Below are 23,429 nucleotides of genomic sequence, written 5' to 3' on the forward strand. Positions count from 1 at the left end.
AAAAAAACAAAAAATTTTTCTTTTTGATGGGGTAAATAAGTTTGGGGTTTTTCACATCAAAATGATAGATTTAAAAAAAAATGGTAAATGTGTTTTTTTTTTGTTCGAAATAAATAAATAAAATAGGATTTTTGTTCATTTTCAGGAAAAAAGAACATTAACAAACATGGCCTAACTAAATTTTAAAATTTCAAAATAAAATTAAATCATAAAATTTATCTTGAAAGTCAAATCAGTTTTAAATTTTTAAAAAGTATAATTAACGAATGATTTAATTAATTTGATAATTTTTGTTATAAAAATAATCTTGTTTAAACCCACCACTTTGTACTTTTGCTGATTGGGCCTAAACAATTGTGGGTGGGAGGATCTACACCATTTGTCGGCGAAACCCCCGAGTCGTTGCCATTGCCTCTGACTCCATCATGTTCCCGCGGAGGATGCACTGGACCGGCGGCGAGCTGTTGAGGCTTTCGGCGGCGAGAGCCACGACAGAAGATGTACTTTTTTGTCAACGTGCACGTGAGCAAAGGGCGGTCACCCGTCAAGAGGAGGCCACAAGCATCTTTTTTTCTTTTATAAAATTTGACCTCCTCCCAAGGATAAAAATCGGGATAATTCGGTTCGATTTTTGAAAAAACTAAATCGAACGGCTAAGGAAAATTGCCTAACTAAATCGGACCAAATGTGATTTAAATGGAACGAAATCGGGAAAAACCGAACTAAACTGTTAAGGAAAAAGTGATAAACCGAACAACTAAATGCTACTCAACCTAATATGAAACTAATCGAAAACCCCGATTTGGTTCGATTCGGGGGAATTGACTAAAGACAAACAAAGGCACAAAAGATTTCCCCGTAATGTAAGTTCCACAACTTTGATCGGTTCTACGATTAGTCATTTTTACATAGAGGACATAAACTCGCAACCATTTCCTCGTCGACAACCACAATTAACGGCCAAAAGAATAAACAGAATCAATAACAAAGAGAAACATATTCAAGGAGGCATTCCACAATTACTCAATAAATCAAAATTAATAATTAATAAAGCGATCACCATGATATAAAGTGGGTTGATTCAAATCAGTGCAACCAATAAAAATAGGCAAATCTAGATGGATCTTGTTTTACAATTTTGTCAACCAAGTGGGTGTTTGATTTGAAATCAGCGTATAGAGGAAGGTATGAAACTCGATCCGACAGTCACGACAAAATTCAATCAGATTACTAACTAATTCACATTTTAAGGGCGATTTTTATATATATCTCATTTTGGAATTGATTGAAATATATACAAATGTACAAAAAGATTCACCTTGAACTTACCCAAGATGCTGAGCACAAAAAATTGAAAAATGATGAAGAAAAGGTTATTGCACGCAATCTAGTCATTGTCGCTTACTCGCATCAATAATCAAAGAACCAATCCTCAAATCATCCACATGCTGTGGCTCAGCCTTGCCTCCATGGTCGCATATAACCCTATCGCCATCTCCAAGTCTCAGGCTTAGAGTCAAGCGAGCAAAGAAAGACAGTGAGAGATCCATTTTAGTTCGGGATATTAAGTTTTAGTGGTTCTGATCGGTTTATATACCGAACTTAACCGAAAAAATTTGAACCGACAAAATAAAAGGTTATATTTGTATCACTCGAACCGAAAACCGAATCAAATTGAAAATGTAAGGAATCTCGGTTCGATTTCGATTTTGGTTTCAGTTTTCAATTTAATTTTAGCACCCTTACTTGCCACATGTATCCCATCATCTATAGATAGACAATTCTCTTTCATCTCTTTGATTTTAAATAATGGAGGTCCATAAGTTTAATTTTTTTCTTATTTTAAGCGCGAAGCGGTGTAATAATTTGTCTCCGTCCCAATCCATCTTTTGCTTGAAATGGTCAAGAATTTCGGCAGGTGGCTGTGATTGATTTTCCTCTGCACTAACTTTTTTCCAACAAGAAGGAACTTCGAGGCTTCCAATATTTGCCCCGGCTTACAAGATTGTCCCAAGTCAGAATCTTGTGAGCTGTGAGCGAGAAGTTTCAAAGCTTCGGCTATTGCGAAGGTTACTTCGTGCTTTGTGGCTTTTCAAGGGGAGACCACAAGTGGATCTCTCCTTCCATTTTTTTTTCTAAAATGAAGTAATTATGGTTGACTGAAGGAATTAAAAAGAAGAGCAGAGCAAGAAGAAGAAGAGAAAAATTGGTAAAAAATAAAATTGCCCCCATCATAACTTGAAAAGTGGCGTGTGCTCAAGAGGTCCTAATTTGAGACTATGTTGGACACTTTAGGCTTCATTTGAGATAAAGTTCACCTTGAACTCTCTTTCGAGAAAACGGCCATACTTTGGTCTTTTATTTGGAATTTCTCTCAAATTTATTATATAAAAAAATTAGTTATGAAAAAAAACAGTAACCTATTGGCTTAGAGTGCAAATGATAGACAGTAACCTGTTGGCCGGTGGGTACTGGTGGGGGCAGCAACAGGTGGACAGCCGGCTATTAACAAGGGTGAGCAATAAGAAGAATTTTTGTTTCTTATTTCTATTCTAGAAATAGAAAAGTAGATAATTTTTATTTATCATTTCTATTTCAAATTTATTTCTAAAGAAAAATTTGTTTCAAAAATAGAAAAATAAAATCGAGTTATCAAACGAATTTATGTTTCAAACATATTCCCGAGAGCAGAAAAATAGTTCTGGCCACAAATAGAGTTGTTATCATTGGCGCCCTAGTTTCTATTTTTTCTTATTGTTATGAGTAAAGGAAAATATTATTTTGTTAATTTATGGCACTAAATTCTTTATGTGTGGTATCGAGTTTTCAACCAGGAAGCATCCTAGTACTCTCTAGACCATTGTTTGGCCTTTTGTTTCAAGCGCGTCACCGAATTCTTCAGCGTTCCGACGTCAATGTTAGAAAGTAAATGCTAGGAAGGAGTGCGTCTTCTTCTCTGCCCGATCGGGAGACCGAGTCATGGAGGAAGGCAAAGGAGCATTGGCTCAGAGCATGATCGATGCAGTCCACGAGATGGCTTCCATTTCGGGTTACAGGGGCACCACCAAGAGGCAGTGCGGCAATCTGGCCAGAATGCTGAGCCTGTTGACCCCATTGTTTGAAGAGATTAAGGACAGCAAGGAGTCCATGCCCGAAGGGACGATCGGAGCTCTTGCCTCGCTCGTGGAAGCCTTGAGTTCCGCAAACGAGCCGCTGAGGTTCGGCACCGTGGGCAGCAAAATTTATCACCTGGTGCGTGCCGTTCAATTTCGCGCTCGCAGTTTCTACGTGCTCCTCTCTTGGAGCTTTTTGGGTTTTTGTTTCCTAGGAACTTTCAGGTATCAATGAGTGGTTTGCAGGTTACTCTTGCATCCCCATTCACACTGTTTTGACGTTAAATTTCAGTGTTGTTACTTTTCTGGGGGGCTTCTAATAAACGAGAGGCTAAAGTCAATTCTCTGAAAAAAGTGAACCGAGAGTCTGCAATAAGGGCGGAGTGTTGCTATTTAGCTTGAAGAGGGAGATCCTAGAGGTAGAATGGATGGTATTTAATACATTTTTGCGAAACAAAAGCACCCGACACAGAGACCAAAACGGCATCGTATTGTCTTGATGATAGACTATGTGAAAAACAGAGCATTGGTCTTGGAGCATGTTTAGTAACATTTCAAAAGTGCTTGATTCCATTTTTTTTTCTGAAAAAAAAAAATAGAAATCCGTTTAGTAAATTTTTATTCTTTGGAATGAAAAATCATTTTTTTGTTACTGAGAATAGATTTGGAAGAATCAATAAATAGAGAAAAGTTGTTTTTTTATTTTGAGAATAAATTCTATAATTAAGTCAAATTTTCTTCTTTTTCTCTTTTCTTTTCTACTTTTCCTTTTCTTTCCTCTCTCTTCTTCTTCCTCATTGTCAATTGTCGGCTACAATGATGGCCAGCGATTGGCTGGGCAAGGTTTGGCAAGCTTGCCTAAACTTGTCGTGGCTGGCAACCAATTGAGCGAGATCCAGCGAGCTCGTCAAAGCTTTGCCAAAATAGGGTGAGGCTAAGCCTCGCTAGATCTAGGTGAGGCAAAGCCTTGTTGGTGGCTAGGTGAGCTCGCCTGGCCACCAAAGCCGACCTTACCCTAGCTTAGCAAGGTTGAGCCTTATCGTTGGCCACGCGAGCTTGCCCAGCCACCAACAAGACTTAGGGCCTGTTTGGTTCAACTTTCCCAAGGGTTTGGGCCCCCAAAGGCACTTGGGGAAAATATTTGGTGTTTAACAACCATTTTCAAAATTACTTGACCAAATGTTAGTATTCTCAATGCTGGGGAGGACTAACTTTGAGCATTGGGCATTTCGGAAATGCCCGTTCACTGTTCATCGACTATTGTTCATCTTCTTCCCCCTTCTTCTCCGTTTCATCTTCGTCTTCCTCACCAACTGAGAGTTCGGCTACTCCGGCAACCGCCACCGCCACGTGGGGGTCTTGTGTCCCCGGTGACCACCCCCCAAGGTAGCGAGACCCGTGACCCAAGCGGCGTTGCCTACGACCAAATCTGGCTGTCTTGAGGCCAGATCTGGTCGTCCAGCGGCTAGATCTGGCAGTCTTGAGGCCAAATCTGGCCTCCGCGACCTCAGGTTGCCAAATCTGGTGGTTCGGCGGCTAGATTTGGTTGGTCAGTGATTGGTCGGCGGTTGGCCGACCGCCAGAATTTGATTTTCTAACTTAAATAAAAAATAAAAAATAGCAAAAGTCAATTACAAATGTGAATTTTACCAAACGGTGTTTATGCTAAGTTGCATTTCAATGCTATAATTTACCAAACGGTATAACATTTATGCAAACATCTTTATCTCAAAGATATTTACATTCTCCCAATGGCATTTTCCCAAAGCCAAACCACACGAGCCCTTAGCCTCACTAGGCCAGGGCAAGGCCGGCCTCATGCCGGCTAGGTGACGTCGGGCCGCTGGTGCAAGCTCGCCCAACCATTGGCAAGGTTTGGTCTCATCCAGATCAAGCAAGGCCCGCCTTGTCCAGATCGAGCAAGGCCAAGCCTAAGAAGAAGAAACGAATAATAATAAAAGCAAAGAGAAAAATATAATGAATGAATTAAAGAATTAAAAGAAACTCTAATTTACAATGACTTTGAGGTTTTTATCAAATGCATTTCTATTACGAAATTAGAAATTTTGAACAGTTATCAAACAACTTCAAATACTTAGAAATTCGTCTTTGGAACAGAATTAGGAAAAATCATTTCTGACAAAAAAATTTCTCGAAAAGAGGATAATCATCAAACACACCCTTGATTATCAGACACTTGGCTGAGGCTGATTTGCTGATTTATGATTCTTGGTGTTTGGCATTGAAAGACGAGGGGGAAGGAAGAAATTGATTATTCTTCAGTAGCATTGAAAGACGCACGATGCTTTTCATGAATTTTGGCTGTTTCATCTTTATATCTTAAACTATATAATTTTTTCTTCCGCTCCTCCTGCAGGTCTCAGAAAGGGAACAGATTATGAATAAATATCATGAGGTCACCTCCCAACTGGAACAAGCTCTAAATGGAATTTCCTATAAAAACCTGCAAATATCCGATGGAGTCAAGGGACAGGTAAGATGAAATCTTTGAAAGCTAGTTCTTTCTGGTTATCCGGGCGTGTTCACGGTTAGACCGCATGGAGTATGTTATTTTCTTGGTGATGCTTTGTGGAATGTACTTGTTGCATGGACACTTATTACACACGCCAGCCAGTACCGGTGAAAATACACCGCCAAAATTACCTGACTGAAAAATTAGCCACGGAAGAATGGACTTCCATCTATTTCAAACCTTGTTCATCCTCAATTCGTACATGTTAATAATACTTCTCTTCTAAGGCATTGGAAACCTCAACCTTGAGTTTTTAGTTTCGATACTTCAATCAAGATTGTCCAACATTTTGGCTTCCAGGTTGAGCTCGTGCTTGGGCAACTTAGAGGAGCTAAAGGAGGAGTTGACTCACCTGATGTCGACTTGAATGAAGAGCTCCTTGCCCTTTATAACCAGAGTAGTGACACAGCTCCAGATCGAACTGTCCTAAGGAGATTGGCTGAAGAACTAAAGTTAATGAAGATTAAGCAGGAGTCACTGGCTGAAAAGCTAGAGATCTTTGTCCTTTGTGCAAGTGGTGGAGATCCTGGTGAGAGCATTGAGAGGATATCGATGTTGCTGAAGAAAATTAAGGACTTTGTGAAGACAGAGAACCTTGACATGGGTCCGCCTCCTGGCAAAGAGAATGTTCTTCCCAGTTCCAGTGGGTCATCGGTCGATGGCAATAAAGAAACACCGGTCATCCCAGATCATTTCCGTTGCCCAATATCCTTGAAGTTGATGAAGGATCCCGTTGTTGTGTCAACAGGCCAGGTATGTGCATTACTGGTACTTCCTGTGCCGTGGGGTCATGACTTAGGTAACTAGGTTGCAGTTGCACTATTATGGGAATCCAACCGTATCTTATGGACATGACAAACCAATGTATTCTCAGTATGACAGGGAGATAGTTAACTCTGGACAAAGAGTCCTCTGTTGCCGCAGCATATTGCATTCATTAGCTTATAATCCTTAGTATTCTAGGCTCTTGCTTTAGCATATGTTAAAAAATGCAAAAACTTCCTCCTTTGAGAAGGCTAACACAAAATGTTTATAGTAATACAAAGACACCTGTTCCGCCCCCCCACTCTTCCCTATGGGCAAATGCCTGGATATTTTGTGCATATTCGGTCCTTATGTACTGATCGTTCTTTTCCCTGCTGCAGACCTATGAGCGCTCGTGCATTGAGAAGTGGCTGGAAGCGGGCCATAGGACATGTCCAAGGACACAGCAAACCCTTTCCAGCACAACTCTTGCACCCAACGGTGTCCTTCGGAGCCTTATAGCTCAATGGCATGAGGCTAACGGCATTCAGCCACCTAGACCACCAAGCAGCTCTCGACCCACCAAAACTATCTCAGCCGCCTTCCCTGCCAAATGCGCTAAGATTGAACAACTTCTGTGCAAGCTTGGTTCTGGGAATCCTGAGGAACAGCGGTCAGCTGCAGGTGAGATTCGCCTTCTTGCGAAGCGTAATGCAGATAATCGCATCGCCATCGCTGAAGCAGGTGCGATTCCCTTCCTCGTACGCCTCCTTTCAACTCGAGACTCGCGCATCCAAGAGCATGCCGTCACTGCACTTCTCAACCTTTCAATATGCTATCAGAACAAAGGTAATATCGTCTCCTCTGGAGCCGTTCCAGGCATAGTCCATGTTCTGAGGAATGGGAGTATGGAAGCACGGGAAAATGCAGCGGCCACTCTCTTCAGCCTCTCCGCTGTAGATGAGTATAAAGTGACACTTGGTGCATCTTGTGCAATTCCTCCACTCGTGTTGCTTCTCGACGAGGGAACCCAAAGGGGGAAGAAGGATGCTGCAGCAGCTCTTTTCAATTTGTGCATTTATCGAGGTAACAAAGGGAAAGCTGTTAGGGCTGGCATTGTACCTACACTGATGCAGCTTCTAACTGAACCCGGTGTGGGTATGGCGGATGAGGCACTGGCTGTACTGGCAATATTAGCCAGTCATACAAAAGGGAGGGCCGCCATCGGTGCTGCAAAGGCAGTGCCGGTTCTTGTAGAGATTATTCGTGTTGGTTTTCCTTGGAACAAGGAGAATGCTGCAGCTGTACTGGTGCATCTTTGTGCTGGAGAGCAGCATCATCTGTCAGAGGCAAAGGAACTCGGAATCGTGGAGCCACTGGTGGATTTGGCACAAAACGGCACAGACAGAGGGAAACGAAAGGCTGCTCAATTGCTTGAGCGATTGAGCCGTTTCGTTGAGCAGCAGCAGGAAGGCTCGGGCACAGGCCGAAGCCGAGGTCGAGGTTCAGGTACAGGCCGCAACCGAGGCTGAGGCTCAGCCAAAGCGGCCGCCCTCGGCTGCATATGTCGTCGATAACGATAGCTGAAGCTTTTCGCCACCTCCTTGGTGCTTTCTATTCGTGTTTTTTGGTTTGATTTAGCTTGTTCAGAAGCCTGCCCACCTGCGAAGCAAGTAATTCGTCGGTCTGAATGGGCTGTGAAAGAAAAGCGGCGCCGGCGAGGTACGACACAACTTTCTCTGAATGGAAGAGATGTACTATTGAAGATGTAAAAAAATTCTGGTCATCCACTGCCTTCTTAAGTGGGGGACCCGTCACATTATTCAATTCAAATTTCTTCACGCGGAAATTGTATTCTTTTTGCGGTGGCGTGTGGAAAGGGAAAGTTGAACACTGCTCCGACCCTCCTAGATGGGGCATAGAATAGTAATCGAATTAAAGAGCACATACATTGACTGCCGGCAGCAACTATAACTATACTATCTCCAAGCTATGTGGAGCTTATTTTACAAAATGAAGAAGAGAATCACCGCAAAATCTGAACCATGCACACTGAGAGAGAGAGAGAGACCTGAAGGGGATGAGAAATGGGACTTCTCGTGTTCCGGTTAAGTGGAAAAGAGAAGACTCGCTTTCAAACCTTTTTGCAGCGCTTACACAAATTAAATTTTAATCAAAGTAGGTGAGGTTTCCTAATATAATAAAGAGTAACGTATAACATCAATTTCCTATATAATATTTCAATGTTTTTCTAACATTTAATTAATATTTTAACTTTTGACAAAAATGAAGTACGAGAGTAACCTTTTTCTTTGAATAGTTAAAATAATCCAACCTTCCTCGTATCGATATTTACTTTGATATGAGTAACTTTGTGTTAGATAGAATTATTTTATTTGAGTGAAGACTAATCATTTTTGAGCAAGCTATTTCATATACATAGCAACTTTGCATGTATATGCTAGACTAATCAAGCGAAACTTCTAGTCCTCATGTTGCAAATGGTGCCGTGTTGAAAGTGTCATAAAAAAATTGATAATTGATAATCAAAATTGGAAGTGTTGACCATTGAAAGTGTCAACTAGTTAGCTTTTGATTTCAATTTGAGTATTTATATTAGCTTATTCAATCTATATTCATTCTTATGCATTTATCATCAATTTGTAATATAAAAAACTCTAAACTATCTTTCCTATGACTTTATCTTAACTTTAAATTTATATGTATGTGACATGTTTATCCTTTTTCATTAGATGATTTTCAGTTAAAATAAAGTCGTTTTTCACTTAAATCATGTTTATATCATGTCAACATTGTTTGTTTTATGATGTCTATATAGTCCATTTTTAACCATTCTCATCGAAAGAATTTTAATGGAGGTAAAAATGTTATTGTGTCAAAAAAAAAGTTTGAGTAAACGCGTCATGCCAAAAGATTTGGTTACTTTTGCTCGGTAATTTGAATCTCCAATAATGCACGTGCTCTTTTTTTATGTTTTTTGGTCGGTGTGCTCTTCTTAGTACTTTTCCAGTTAATTTCCCGGTCAAATATAGGGCGGCCCGGTGACCGACGAATCATTGCCAACATTACTCGTAGAGGACTTTTTAAGTATAAATAATCGGAAAAAAATGTATTGGTCCAAAATATTGGTTATAGTAATGACGTCTTCTTTTACTGTACTTTTCGAATTTAAAATCGTACGGAGACTACAGTCCAAAGTGGCTAATCAAGCCGGCGCGGGCTAAGCTGGGAGGAGCCGAGCGGAGCCGAGCGGCAAAGAAGAGTCGCTCGGACCGAGTCGTGCTGACTCCGAGTCTAGGGTCAGACGGACGAAGACCGAAAGACGGGGCTGTTAACCCACCACGTACTCGGGCCAACGTGGGCCACGCGTCGACAAGGTATGGGCCACCATGGCCCACTGCAGTTGGCGCCTCGCCTGTCTCCTGGTTCCACGTGTATGGTGTCTACTCGATTCCCCCGGCGTGAAATCCGTGAACGCGTGGGACGGCCACTCGCGTCTGAATTTAATGCGCATGCGCGACGCGAGGAAAGCTTGTGCTTGGAAGCCAGAGTTTTTTACATCAATACAAAATCGCAGGGCAAGAGCACCAATTTTTTTATTTTATTTTATAATATCCTATGTTCTTTTAAATGCTCAACAAAGCCACTTTAAAATCATAATACTTTGGATTCAAATTTGATTTTCTATTACCAAAATTATATACTTTCCATATGGCATTCAAAAATTCATACTTCACATCGTGATTTTTTCAAAAGTTTACTCTATGCATTGCATCTTTTGCAACATCTACGAAATGAAGTTTGCAAATTATATGATGTTGACCAGTATTTAAAAATCATGTCATTAATTAAATAGGTCACTCTTATCTAATACATTTTAGATATTTGATTGATTTGTACGTGTTTTAAATATGGTTCTATCATGTATCACTGAGTTATCATGCTTGATATCATGTGGAGGATATTAAATCAAATATTCTCAAAAGAGAATTTGTAAAGTTCTATTATAAAATTCGAGGATGCAAAAGATGGTTGAGAAAAGAAAAAGTACTACACTTATATGCTTTTTGCTTGCCATGATTCTTATGCCTCCCAAAACCATTTTTTATTCATTCAGAGCACAAGGCATGCAATGGTGAAAATAATGACATGAAGTATTCCAAATTTCTACCAAACTAATTTCACGTATACATGCAAATTATTATGCCAAAGTGTATGTAGTAAGACTCTTATTGTCACATAAGATGTGAAAGTCCTAAAATTGCCCTAAGCAAAGAATATCATAACTTTAATATAGATCTTTTCTATTTGGAATCTAAACCTTGAAAACTCTCTCTCTCTCTCTCTCTCTCTCTCTCAGCACAACATTGACCATATTTCATCCGATTGAGCGAACGAACCAATGTGTTATGAAAAAGTAACACACTCAACAATTTCATTGTAACTCTACTCTAAGGAACTTATTGGATGATCACTGTTAATGACATTTGGTTCAAAATATATGCAAAATTGTCAATACTTCAAATGCCATTGCTAAATTTTAAGTAAACAATCTAGAAGAAAATGCATCCAAATGTGCTAGAGTTGATCATAGTGTTAGTTTGACATACTAGATCGAACTTGAGGCTGGATGTAGAAATCTATGCCCAAACCCATCCATGATTTTAAAAGATATAAAGATTTCGCTTATTTCATGAAAATTAAATGATTTTGAAAGTATTTTCCTAAAAAAAAAAATAAAAATGAATGAAACATAAATTGTTGTTCAAAATGAAAAATAAAAATAAATTATTGACAAGCAATACAAATGATAGTTTTTAGGATACTATTTTTTAAAAATTTTTAGCGAAATAAATGTGGCCTAAATATTAAATATGAGAATGCTCTTTGCTCAAATGAAGAGCAAGAAAAATTAGTCTTGGTTTCCTTTTTCTTTTCCTTTTTTGGGGGTCGGTATAGTCTAAAGGCGTGGGTGGGCCCACCTCCAGACAGCACGCCGTAGAAATTTCCGTACTCCGTCCCTTCTTCCCCCGATTAGTTTAACCCGTTCAACTAACCCACCCCAACTCCAGTCCCCTTCCAAGTCCTCACGCACGTAATAACCTAACCTCAGCCGAGCCGAGCCGACTACAGTCGTCAGCTCCGCACTCGGCTAGGAGCGTTCACCTTTATTTTAATTTTCTTTTCTTTTGTGGGGCCATGAGCAGGTCTTGCTTGATTTTTGCCAATTTTTCCAACTTTCAGACAGAAGGAGCTTGGCTACTTCACCTTCTCCGGCATGGCCTGCGACAGCGACGCCCTCCCCTCGCTCTAAACTTAAAGTCAACAGGTGTTCATCGTCATCCCTCGGGGACCCTCGCCGGAAGCGCGCTCTCTCATCTCCGCCCGATTCGGAGAGCGAGCCATGATGGCGGCGGCGGGGGCGGCGGCGGCGGCGGCGGCGGCGGAGGAGGACAGGGGGCTGCTGGCTCAGAGGGTGATCGACGCGGTGAACGAGATAGCTTCCATCTCCGGCTACAGGAGCGCGATCAAGAAGCAGTACTGCAACCTCGCCCGGCGACTGAAGCTGTTGACCCCGCTGTTCGAGGAGATTAAGGACAGCAAGGAGTCGATGCCCGAAGGGACGATCGGAGCTCTGGCCTCGCTCCTGGAGGCCCTGGGCTCCGCCAAGGAGCTGCTGAGGTTCGGGACGGAAGGCAGCAAAATTTACCTGGTGCGTGCCGTCCATTTCGCGCTCCCAGTTTCTATGTGCTCCTCCGGTAATCCGCCCCCTTTTTTGGGGTCTATTGGATTCCGTGGCTCCCCTTCCTTAAAGTTTTGATTTTTGTTTCCGGGGAACTTTCAGATATCAAAGTCATTTTGAGTGGTTTGCAGGTCACTCTTACACCCCCATTCATATTGGTTTGATGTGAAATTTTAGTGGAGTTTTGCCTTTTCTGGGGTCAATTCTGTACATTTTTTGTCAAAAAGTAGTTAGGCACATATCGACCGAAGGTGTCGTACTGTCTGAGGACGGAAGATGCAAAACTGGAGCAATGGTCTTGATATTGTCAGTAGGATCGAATTGCCAAGTGGAGCGTATTATAGATTTGTTGTCGACATCTATGAGCTTAGTAGCTTGTGATGATAGTAGAAATTGCTGACTGCTCTTAATGGCTAATTTTGATTTATGGTTCTTTTTGGCGTTTGGCGTTGAAAGACCAAGAGGAAGGAAGAAGTTGATTCTCCTTGCATTTTCAGTAGCTTTGCTTCTTTTGATGCCATATGCCTTATATGCCCCTACTGCATGATAATATCCTGCTTGTTATAAAACTTTGCAAAGATAAGCTGCTTTCCATTCATTGTGTCTGAACACTATATACATGTTTAACTTATAGTGAATTGGCACTTTGGGAAAGGAGGATCGCAGGGTTGGTAGTTGGAGTACCCATCACTGAATTGTGTTGCCTCTGTAAATTTTATTAAGTTTCTTACTGAATGGAGGGCAACCACATTTTGCGTCGGTACCAGTGCAGCCCCATAAAACCACTCTATTCCCTGTGTGTGTGTGTGTGTGTCTCTCTCTCTCTTATTCAACTGGTGATGCGAAGTGTCAACCAAATGTGACTTTTCTAATTGCACTACAACAGGGCTTGCACACGCAGTATTACACTTATCTGCTGCTAAATTAGTCATTTGATTTCTCTGGAGGACTAAACAAAGAAGGGCCATTAGTTAAGTGTAAAGCACGGCTCTTTCCATGGATTAAATCTGTTTAATTTTCATTTCTTAGACTATATTCTTCTTGTTCCACTCTCTTACAGGTCTTAGAAAGGGAGCAGATTATGAATAAATGTCATGAGGTGACCTCGCAACTGGAACAAGCTCTAAGTGGCATTTCCTATGAAAACCTGGACATATCAGATGAAGTCAAGGAACAGGTAAGATTTCATTCTTGAAAGCATGTCCTGTTCAGTTGTTGGGATGTGGTTACGGTTAAACTATTTACTGTGTTAATTTCTTGGTGATGTTGACATAATTTTTGCGGAATCTACTTGTTGCATAGACCCTTATATATGCCAGTTAGTACTGATAAAAATATAACTGACTAGAAAATTGACCACACAAGAGTGAACTTCATCTATTCCAAACCTTCTTTATCCCCAATACGTTAAGAATCCTTCTCTTGGAAGGTATTTGAACTCTTAACTTTGAGTTTTTGGTTTCATGAAGAGTATCTAACCTTTTGACTTCCAGGTTGAGCTCGTCCTTGGACAATTTAGAAGAGCCAAAGGAAGAGTTGATTCACCTGATGTCGAGTTGTATGAAGAGCTTTTTGGCCTTTATAACCAGAGTAGTGACACAACCTCGGATCCAGCTGTATTAAGGAGATTGGCCGAAAAGCTGGAGTTAATGAAGATAGCTGACCTTAAACAGGAGTCACTGGCTTTACATGAGATGGTTTGTGCAAGTGGCGGAGATCCTGGCGAGAGCATTGAGAGGATATCAATGTTGCTGAAGAAAATTAAAGACTTTGTGCAGACGGAGAACCTTGACGTGGATCTGCCTGCCGGCGAAAATAATTTTCTTCCCAGTTCCAGTGGGCAATCATTAGTTGATAACAATCAAAAAACACCAGTTATCCCAGATGATTTCCGTTGCCCAATATCCTTGGAGTTGATGAAGGATCCTGTTATTGTGTCAACAGGCCAAGTAAGTGTATTAATGGTTCTTTCTGCATTGTGGGGTCATGACTAGGTTGCAGTTACACTATCATGGGAATGCAGCTATATCTCATGGACATAACAAACCGATCTATTCTGAGTCTGATGGGAGATTGTATCTAACTATGGACCAAGAGTCCTTTTTGGCCCCAGCATGTAGCATTCTAGACTTTTTGTATTGGCATATAATCCTTAGCAACCCTCAGATCTCGTGTTAGCATATGTTAAAACCAACAAAATGCAAAAACTTCTACTCTTGTGGGCATGCGCCTGGGTACAGTTTCCACATAATCACAGTCCTTATGTACTGACATAATCACAGTCCTTATGTACTGACATAATCACAGTCCTTATGTACTGATCACTGTTTTTCCTGCCTGCAGACCTATGAACGCTCATGCATTGAGAAATGGCTGGACTCGGGTCATAAGACATGTCCAAAGACACAGCAAACCCTTTTTAGCACAACTCTTACGCCCAACTATGTCCTTCGCAGCCTCATTGCTCAATGGTGTGAGCTTAATGGCATTGAGCCACCCAAACCACCCAGCAGCTCTCGACCCACTAAATCTAAATCAGCCGCCTTCCCTGCTGAATGCGCTATGATTGAACATCTTCTGCGCAAGCTTGCTTCTGAGAATCCTGAGGAACAGCGGTCAGCTGCAGGTGAGATTCGCCTTCTTGCGAAGCGTAATGCAGATAATCGTATTGCCATCGCTGAAGCAGGTGCGATTCCCTTCCTCGTACGCCTCCTTTCAACTCGAGACTCACGCATCCAAGAGCATGCTGTCACCGCACTTCTCAACCTTTCAATATGTGATGAGAATAAAGGTAATATTGTCTCCTCTGGAGCCGTTCCAGGCATAGTCCATGTTCTGAGGATTGGGAGTATGGAAGCACGGGAAAATGCAGCGGCCACTCTCTTCAGCCTCTCTGTTGTAGATGAGTATAAAGTGATAATTGGTGCATCTGGTGCAATTCCTCCACTCGTGTTGCTTCTCAGTGAGGGAACCCAAAGGGGGAAGAAGGATGCTGCAACAGCTCTTTTCAATTTGTGCATATATCAAGGTAACAAAGGGAAAGCCGTTAGGGCTGGCATTGTACCCACACTGATGCAGCTTCTAACTGAACCTGGTGGCAGTATGGTGGATGAAGCACTGGCTGTACTGGCGATATTAGCCAGTCATACTGAAGGGAGGGCCACCATTGGTGCTGCAAAGGCAGTGCCAGTTCTTGTAGAATTTATTCGCATTGGTTCTCCTAGGAACAAGGAGAATGCGGCTGCTGTCTTGGTGCATCTTTGTTCTGGAGATCAGCATTATCTGTTAGAGGCAAATGAAATTGGAATCATGGACCCACTGGTGGAATTGGCACAAAATGGAACAGACAGGGGGAAGCGAAAGGCTGCTCAATTGCTTGAGCGACTGAGCCGTTTCTTTGAGCGGCAGCAGGAGGCTCAGGCACAGGCTGAAGCTGAGGCCGAGGTAGAGGTTCAGGTACAGTCCGAGGCCGAGGTCGAGGTTCAGGTACAGTCTGAGACCGAGGTCGAGGTTCAGGTGCAGAGCGAGAACGAGTTCGAGGTTCCGGTACAGTCTGAGACTGAAGTTGAGGTTGAGGAACAGGCTGAGACCGAGGCTGAGGCTGACGCACAGCCTTCGGAGCTGCCCTTGACTGCAAATGCAGTTGATAACGATAATTGAAGCTTTTTGCTGCCCTCTTCTATGCTTTTTCTTCGTGATTTTGGTCTTATTTAACTTATTCGGAAGTGTTTCACGTCGAAGGGGAAGGTGGAAGATCACCTGCCCACTTGTGCAGCAAGTAGTTCATCGGTCGTTGTCGTCTTGACCGCTGTAAGGCTTGTTCAACGAATGGATGGATGGTGGAGGAAAAGCCGCGAGTTTTAATGTCTCCGAAGTTGATGCAAGTGTACTATTTAAGATGTAAAATTGTGATCATCCTCTGCCTTTTTAAACGGAAGAGATGTCATGTATTCAGATGTTATTCCTTCACACAGAATTTGTATTTCTTTTGCTGTGGCATGTGGAATGGGCAAAATCTATGTAGCTCTGACACGTGACATGCGGCATAACAAAACACGCCGATGCCTTATTCCTAAAAAAATAGAGAATTTCAATATGTTGAAACACGTCGTATATTAAATATATGTTTTATATATACATGATATTATATTAATTCAAATTCACAAATAAATATATACACAAAAAAGTCTAGAATAAATTTACACTAAAAGCATTAATGCATCATTTGTTAATATTATTTATTATTTTAATTTGACAAATTCAACGTAATTCTAAAAATTTATAAGACTTGGAAAAAAAATAAGCAATTTATATTTTGGACTCGCTGCAAAGCATGATAGAAGAGGAGAGAAAAAAAATCTGTAAAGTGATATATATGTCACAAGAAGTGAGAATTAGAATAAAAGAGAAATTTAGGTTTTTTTTTTCTTTTCCCATTTATTATTATTTTTTAAACTTGCATTTTAACCCTTTATTTATTGAAATTTTTTAAAATTGACCTCATATTTGTCATAATTCCGAACTTGCATGCTTGAATTCTGGACTCGCGTATCGGAGAGTATCGAAAGAATTAATTAGATGTTGGATTTTCTAGCACCTGTTGATTAAGTATTAGAGAGTGTCAGACAAGTGTCGGAATGTCCGACATGATATGAAAGTTTTCAGAGAGTGTCGATGCTTCCCGAGGAAAATCACTTCGTTTTCAAAGAGTGTCGATACTTCCCGAGGAAAATCACGTGGAAAAAGTGAAATGGAGTTTTGGTCGAGCGGGGGGATCTTCCTGTCGTGCAATTTGGAATGGATAGATGGACGCCGTCCAAGGATAAAGGCCGACCGCTGCATGAGCCGCCTTCGGAGCCGAGGTCCCCGGTCATCGAGTCGGCCTGGGCTCTGTGGAAGAATCCTGCCCCCCCGGGCAAAGATGGAGTTTCTAATCCGAGAAACCTTACTATTTGTTTTTAGGCCCATGGTCTATTTACTGGGCATACATTTTCCCACCACTTTCTATCAAGTGGCATTCATTCATATGCTAAAGTTACGAATCGAAGGTCATGTCATGTTAAAGATGTTAGAGGAATGGCATCCGTTCAACAGTGAATAGAGATGCACATTCGTTATGACGAGAACTCCCTTCTGATGATATCCGATCACAGTGAGCGAAGTGAACTGATGGTAAAAAGTTGCGAACAAAATGCGCCATGAATGCCAAAAAAAAAAAAAAAATAAAAAGGTTGGCCTGGTCAAACTTTCTTTATGTATTTAGTCGTCGGCTTCTCGTTACAATAAGATTGACTAATAGTAATTTATACGTACTTGTGTTGTGTCGTATGTGTATATATTTTTTATGATGGAACACGCATTATATGCTTAATCTGAGGATCATAGAATAACAAAAATCAACCTAATTTTGCTAAAAATCCTCAAAACTTCAAATCTAGTACTGATTTTGTTCCGAACTTTTCTTCATAAAAAATTATTTTTTCACTTTAATCATAAATCTGTCTACCAACTCTCTATTAAAAAATCTAAAGGTCAGTTTAGCTATGTTGTATCTTCGCTAATGACCCACTTTATGGACCCCACATCTAAATTAAAGAGGATTTTATATAAATTTTGGATGGAGGGTAACGGGAGCAAATTTGAAGCTAAAGTAAGAGTTAGTGATTTCATTTTAGACAAAAAAAAAATGAAATAGAATTGAATTGAACCTAATTATGAGGATCATTTTAAGAAATAAGACGAAGATCAAATACTTTTCTCCCACCATTAAACCTGCTCCAATTACGAAACTGAGAATCCCGATTGCGTCTGCATGGCATTCTCTTTTCACCGCTTTTGGCCAAGCACGTCATGTCAAAAATGGAATTTGTCGTGTGCTGACCAAATTGAAAAAAGAGGAGATAATTGGGAAGCACTATTTAATTCGATTTCAAATCGATTAAAAAATTGGGGGGAGCGTCTCATCTGCATCTTATTCGGTGCGGGAAATTGGGGCTGCGATTTGGAGGTCGCGCCGAACAAGGCGGCGCTGATAGGTGGCGGCACCTGATCGTATTCATAACACGCCGTAGCAACACGACAAGGCTACGACCAAAACCTCAAAGCCCCGCTCGCCACCCACCACCCTCCTTCCGGTCCTTCCATTATTCATTGACTGAGGGGCAAATGAACTTTTGCTTTTTCAAATCTTTCCAAAAAAGAAAAGAAGGAAGAGCCAGAAACGCTGGCGGCGAAGCGTTCGAGCTTCGCATGTAACGGCGCCTTCCGCGTCGGAATCGCGATGGCTCACCCACTCCACCACCTCCGTTCTCTTCTCCACGCGACGGCGATTTGATGATCCTCTGCTCCAAGCACGACTGCCGATTTCATTCGCTCACAGCGCATTAGATTGCACGTAAAGTAACCTCCAAATGGACGAGAAAAATCAAGGGAATGTTCGCCTCTTTTTGAGGGGAGCTACGGAACACCAATGTCTCCAACAGGCGATGAAAGTCAATTGTAGTCGTATAAACAAAGTCATTTGCATCGCATAAACGGAGCCTGAATGAACTTCTTTACCAAACTCAGATAAATTTAACTTAACCCGACTACACTGGACCACTGGTAGAAAAAGTGATAAGACAATCGTTCCGTTCTGTGTACTCTATATTTACTCTGGAAGTTGCTTAGGGTGCAAGCCCGTATATTTTCAAATATTTCCTTGGAGGCTAAGTTTGAAATATTCTCTTCACTCGTTCTTCAAGCATTTCACATTGATTGCTTAAATGTCTTCTCAATCCATACTCAGTAAAGCTGTAATTTTGTTTGCTTAGGATAGTGGTTGCGGCGATTCTTCACTATAAACAACAACCGCCATACATAGAATTCATGCTTACACTGTAAAATAACATGATTTTTTGTATATTAAGATTGAAATGAGTGCAATTTTTTATCATGAAAGGGCGGTGTGGCATGCTAATATGTTATTATACGTAGTTGAACCATCAAAACAAATACTCTAGGTTTTCATTCAAATTTGTCTAGCAATGTTAACACGAGCTGGGCTGATTGGACAATTTTTCTCTGATACCTAGGTTATTTTTTATGTATTCTATTAATATAGATTCATTGTGATTTCGGATCGACCGTTTAAGTAATTCTAGCAAGTAATCCGAATCTCTATCTTTGCCAAAACTAGCCTAATCTGCGCTCAGAATTACTGCTAATGTATCTGGGAACTACACAGCATTGCTCCTCTGAATTCGGATGATTTGTATTTCCGAAAGAAGATCGAAGAGAAGTCACTATATGCATGTAAAGAATCTTTCGCGCGAATTGATCCACCATAGGAAACCGAAAGAGCCGCTGTATCGAGTAATGGCAAAGAGTCGAGAAGAGTTGCCATGCTTGCAGCTCTGCGTTTCTTATCTTCTTCTTCGAAGGCAAATGGAACGACCTGTACCATCGAATATCTTCATAGTTCTAACCGACAAGCGACGAAGAAGGTTTGAGCGCTGGAAAGGAAACTCAAGAAGGGTGGTTGAACATGACAGAGTTGCTGTCAAGAACTTGGAGAAGGACGAGGAGAAGGCCAAAAGGCACCCACAAAGAACCGAGGGCAAAGACAAGCAGCTGGACCCAGGAAGACGTTTCAACTCCATCTCCATCTCTGTCTCTCTGCTCTAACTTCTTCAATTCCCAAAGCCCTAGCCCTAGCCCTAGCCCTAGCCCTACTTCCTTACAGCCCAACCGGCTGTCCCTTTCCCCCGGTATTTACCCTCTTGCCCTTGCTTTCCTTCAATGGCGTGACCTATGTTCCCTCTCTGTCCCTCTGTCATTCCCGAGACCTACATTTACATGGAACGATCCCACACTACCACTACCTCCCAAACTACTTTACCCAAAGAAACAAAACCCGTAATTTGTTAATAATTCTCTCTCTCTCTTTAACACATACATATTTTTCTCCCAAAATCACGAAACCTCCTACGTAGAGAGCCTCCTCCTCCAGCCGCTACCCGCCATGTTTTCAGAGATTTTCTGCACAAAATACAATACGCATGTCAATGCCCTACATTTCTCCCTCTCTCGCCTTTTTGTTTGACTCTCTCTCTCTCCCCCCCTCGTTCCTATTTATCTCTTTCTTCGCTGCGCAAGAGTACAAGAGCCATGCAACGAGCATGTGACACTCCTCTCCCTCTCATTATTCTCTCTCATTAAAGGTTCACATTCTCCTGCGCAACAGCACATCTCTAGCTTGCGAGGCGTCCGTTCGTGTGAACCCTAGACCTCCATACAGAGGCTTAAGGGAAACGCAAAAAGGACTTGCGAGTTCATCATGGAGATCGGTACTGAGGACCATCATCACGCGGAAGCCATGGGCGGCTCCGGAGGGGGCTCGCCGGCGACCTCGCGGTGGAACCCGACGAAGGAGCAGATCGGTATACTGGAGAGCCTGTACAGGCAAGGGATAAGGACGCCGACGGCGGATCAGATACAGCAGATAACGGGGAGGCTCAAGGCGTACGGCCACATCGAGGGCAAGAACGTGTTCTACTGGTTCCAGAACCACAAGGCCCGGCAGAGGCAGAAGGAGAAGCAGGAGAGCCTGGCTTACCTCAACCGCTACTTCCACAAGTCTGCTCGCACCGCCTTTCATCCTCCTTGCCCAAATGGTCCGTCCTAATACATTTCTTTTTGCATTGCACAGACAAATTTCTCTATTTATACGATTGGCCTGTTTGGCATCTGTTTCTCAACATTTCGTTACCAGCAAAAAGAGAATGTCATGAAGTAACAACGCTGTTCGCATTCCGAGTCGGTCTCTCTCATGTGAGGCTTGCTAGCCCTTTGGAACTCGAGCTTCATATCGCAATTCCTCCTCCTAGTATTATGTTGTACCTTCTTTGCATTGTATACGGCCTTCGCTGCTAGCGAGCTCTCTTTTTTTCTACTTCTGCCGCAGCATACACGTGGGGTCCCTCGTTTTGATGTCGAACGATATTCTATCAACTTTCTCGATCGCACCACAACCCTCCATTTTCATTTCTGTCTTTGGCATTGTATCTGACACATGCGTGTGGACATGCAAAACTCTTTTTTTTTTTTTTTTTTGTTTCCTTTCACGCCTCTCTTGCTAACGGCGTCAAGGCCACCGAGGTTTTCTGGTCACAAAGTCTACTGAGTTTGATTAGGTTTTGCTTGCTTTGGTGTCAGCTGTTTGTGGACCGTACTTCGTGCCGCAGAGTGACATAGGGACGCTGTACCCACAATGCCCGAAGGTGCTTCTTCCTTGTGGCATCAAGAGGAGACAGGGAAGACTGACTTCGTGGAGAGAACAAAAACATTCTGTCGTACGGGTTTTGCGTACCCCGCGCACCCCCAGGGACATCATCATGACGTGACGTTCCACCAAACAACTGAGAGCAACAACGACAGCACCGTCGAGAGAAATCAAGAAACTTTGGACCTCTTTCCTTTGCACCCAACAGGCAGGGCGGTACAAGATACGTCAAAGTGTTCTCAAGCTGATCACGACTGTTCTCGTGCTGATCAAGACTGTTCGGCAACGACCTCCACTTCTTCTTCTTCGGAGGCTCGAGATGGTGGTAACAACGGTGACCAGCCTTTCTTTGATTTCTTCTCAGCAAACGGATGCTTCTGCGAGAGAGACTAAGATCATCCGAATGGTGGATGGTAAAGATGGGTGTTAGTCCGATTGGCGTTCTTATTCTTCTTTGAAAGCTAGTATGATGGCGAGGAGGTTTTGATGGATAATAAGAGGGTTATTATGAGAGGAAAGTCATCAACAATGTCTCGTTTTCTCATTTTTAATTTTGGGAATGTTGAAACATGTGTTAGGAATATATATCACCAGAAAGAAGATAAAGATGGTGCTGGTGGTACTGCAGACGGTGCTGCTGAAACTGTTGCTCATATTAAAACAGAGGATCCTGCTCCTGCTAAGGCTGATAAAACAAGAAGAAAATCAGCAGAAACGGATGGCTAAGATCAAAGTAATGAAGATGATGATCAACGATGGAAAAGCAGTCAAAGAAGATAAACAAGGATCGTGGATGCGGATTCGTATTATTCCTATGGAGATACATGAAGTCGGTGGTTAGTTATAAAGTAAAAACAGAAGTTAGTTGCTTCTGTTAAGTCTTCCCTTTCCATATAAAGCTTCGTAATGAGAAAGAGAGAAGTAAGAAGAGAAGTCAGTTTTGTGAAGAATTCTTTCTTCCAGTTATCAAATAAGCTAGAGAGAGAGAGAGACTGATAAGAATACAGAGAGTTTTCTTCCATTGATGTAAAGATCTTGATGTACATTGAGATCAAGTACGAAGAATATATACGAGTTGTTCATTGATCGATCTCAATCTCTACATCTATACTTTCCTATTTTCGTGTTTTCAGTGTGCTTCAAGCTCACAACAGAACTTCAGCATTGTTGAATCTTCGTACGAATATATCATCTTCTTCATGGTATCGAGCGTCGATCATCTCGGCCAAAAAGGATTCACTCAAGTAGCTACTTGGTTGATCGAGCAAGAAGAATCGAAGCCATACAGATTCTTGTATCACGGTAACTTGTTAGTTTTTCATAGACAAAATCGCTATCTTGATTCGTCTATAATTGAAAGAGTATAGCAATGGCGATAAGAGCATCGAAGTATCCTTTCCCTATACATGTTAATATTTCGAACTTTGTCACTATAAAACTTGCCGAAGACAATTTTCTTTTATGGCAAGCTCAGATCTGTAGGTTTCTAAAAAGCCAAGAACTCTTTGGCTTTGTTAATGGAGATGTTACATCACCTACTCGAATGCTGCAAAATATAGTTGGAGGTGTTGAAGCTGAGGTTGTAAATCCAGAATATACTGACTGGATAAAAACAGATCAGCTAGTATCTTCATGGATAAGTGGAGCTGTGACTGAGAATATACTAGGCTTAATAATTGGCTTAGAAACATCTTATGAAGTGTGGCAGACACTCTTGAATCGATTCACACAAAAATCAGCAGCAAGAGAGTTTGAATTGAGGGGGAAACTTCAAGGCTGTCAAAAACATGGTCGAGATCTTCTTGTCTATCTTCGAGAATACAAGACAATATGTGATCAGTTAAATGCCATTGGGAAACCAGTAGATGATATAACCAAGCTATTTGGTGTACTGGAGGGATTAGGAGCTGAGTATGAAAATTTTCGAACAACAATATCTTGTCTAAAACCTCAACCGGAGTATGATGAGGTAATTGCACAATTAGAAAGGTTTGAGTCAAGATTGCAGAACTA

At 41.7% G+C, this 23,429-nt stretch overlaps 3 protein-coding genes across 3 annotated transcripts; all 3 read left to right on the forward strand.

Moving 5' to 3' along the window:
• Nucleotides 1–2,979: 2,979 nt before the first annotated feature.
• On the forward strand, nt 2,980–7,922 carry LOC104435329 (U-box domain-containing protein 13-like). Its single transcript, XM_039307086.1, has 4 exons — nt 2,980–3,252; nt 5,491–5,607; nt 5,947–6,399; nt 6,792–7,922. The coding sequence occupies exons 1-4, from the start codon at nt 2,980–2,982 to the stop codon at nt 7,920–7,922; spliced, it is 1,974 nt and encodes a 657-aa protein (XP_039163020.1).
• A 3,717-nt stretch (nt 7,923–11,639) lies between these two features.
• Nucleotides 11,640–16,153, forward strand: LOC104432745 (U-box domain-containing protein 13-like). Its single transcript, XM_039307359.1, has 4 exons — nt 11,640–12,124; nt 13,215–13,331; nt 13,648–14,103; nt 14,498–16,153. Exons 1-4 carry the CDS (start codon nt 11,816–11,818, stop codon nt 15,812–15,814), a joined length of 2,199 nt encoding a protein of 732 aa, XP_039163293.1. The 5' UTR covers nt 11,640–11,815; the 3' UTR covers nt 15,815–16,153.
• Nucleotides 16,154–20,039: 3,886 nt separating this feature from the next.
• LOC104432746 (WUSCHEL-related homeobox 2) lies at nt 20,040–21,973 on the forward strand. The gene is given in 3 exon segments (XM_010045265.3): nt 20,040–20,808; nt 21,350–21,447; nt 21,450–21,973. Coding segments are annotated over 3 exon segments (795 nt in total). The 5' UTR covers nt 20,040–20,471; the 3' UTR covers nt 21,810–21,973.
• Nucleotides 21,974–23,429: the final 1,456 nt, after the last annotated feature.

Source organism: Eucalyptus grandis, chromosome 2, assembly GCF_016545825.1.
Source record: "Eucalyptus grandis isolate ANBG69807.140 chromosome 2, ASM1654582v1, whole genome shotgun sequence".
Lineage (NCBI taxonomy): Eukaryota > Viridiplantae > Streptophyta > Magnoliopsida > Myrtales > Myrtaceae > Eucalyptus > Eucalyptus grandis.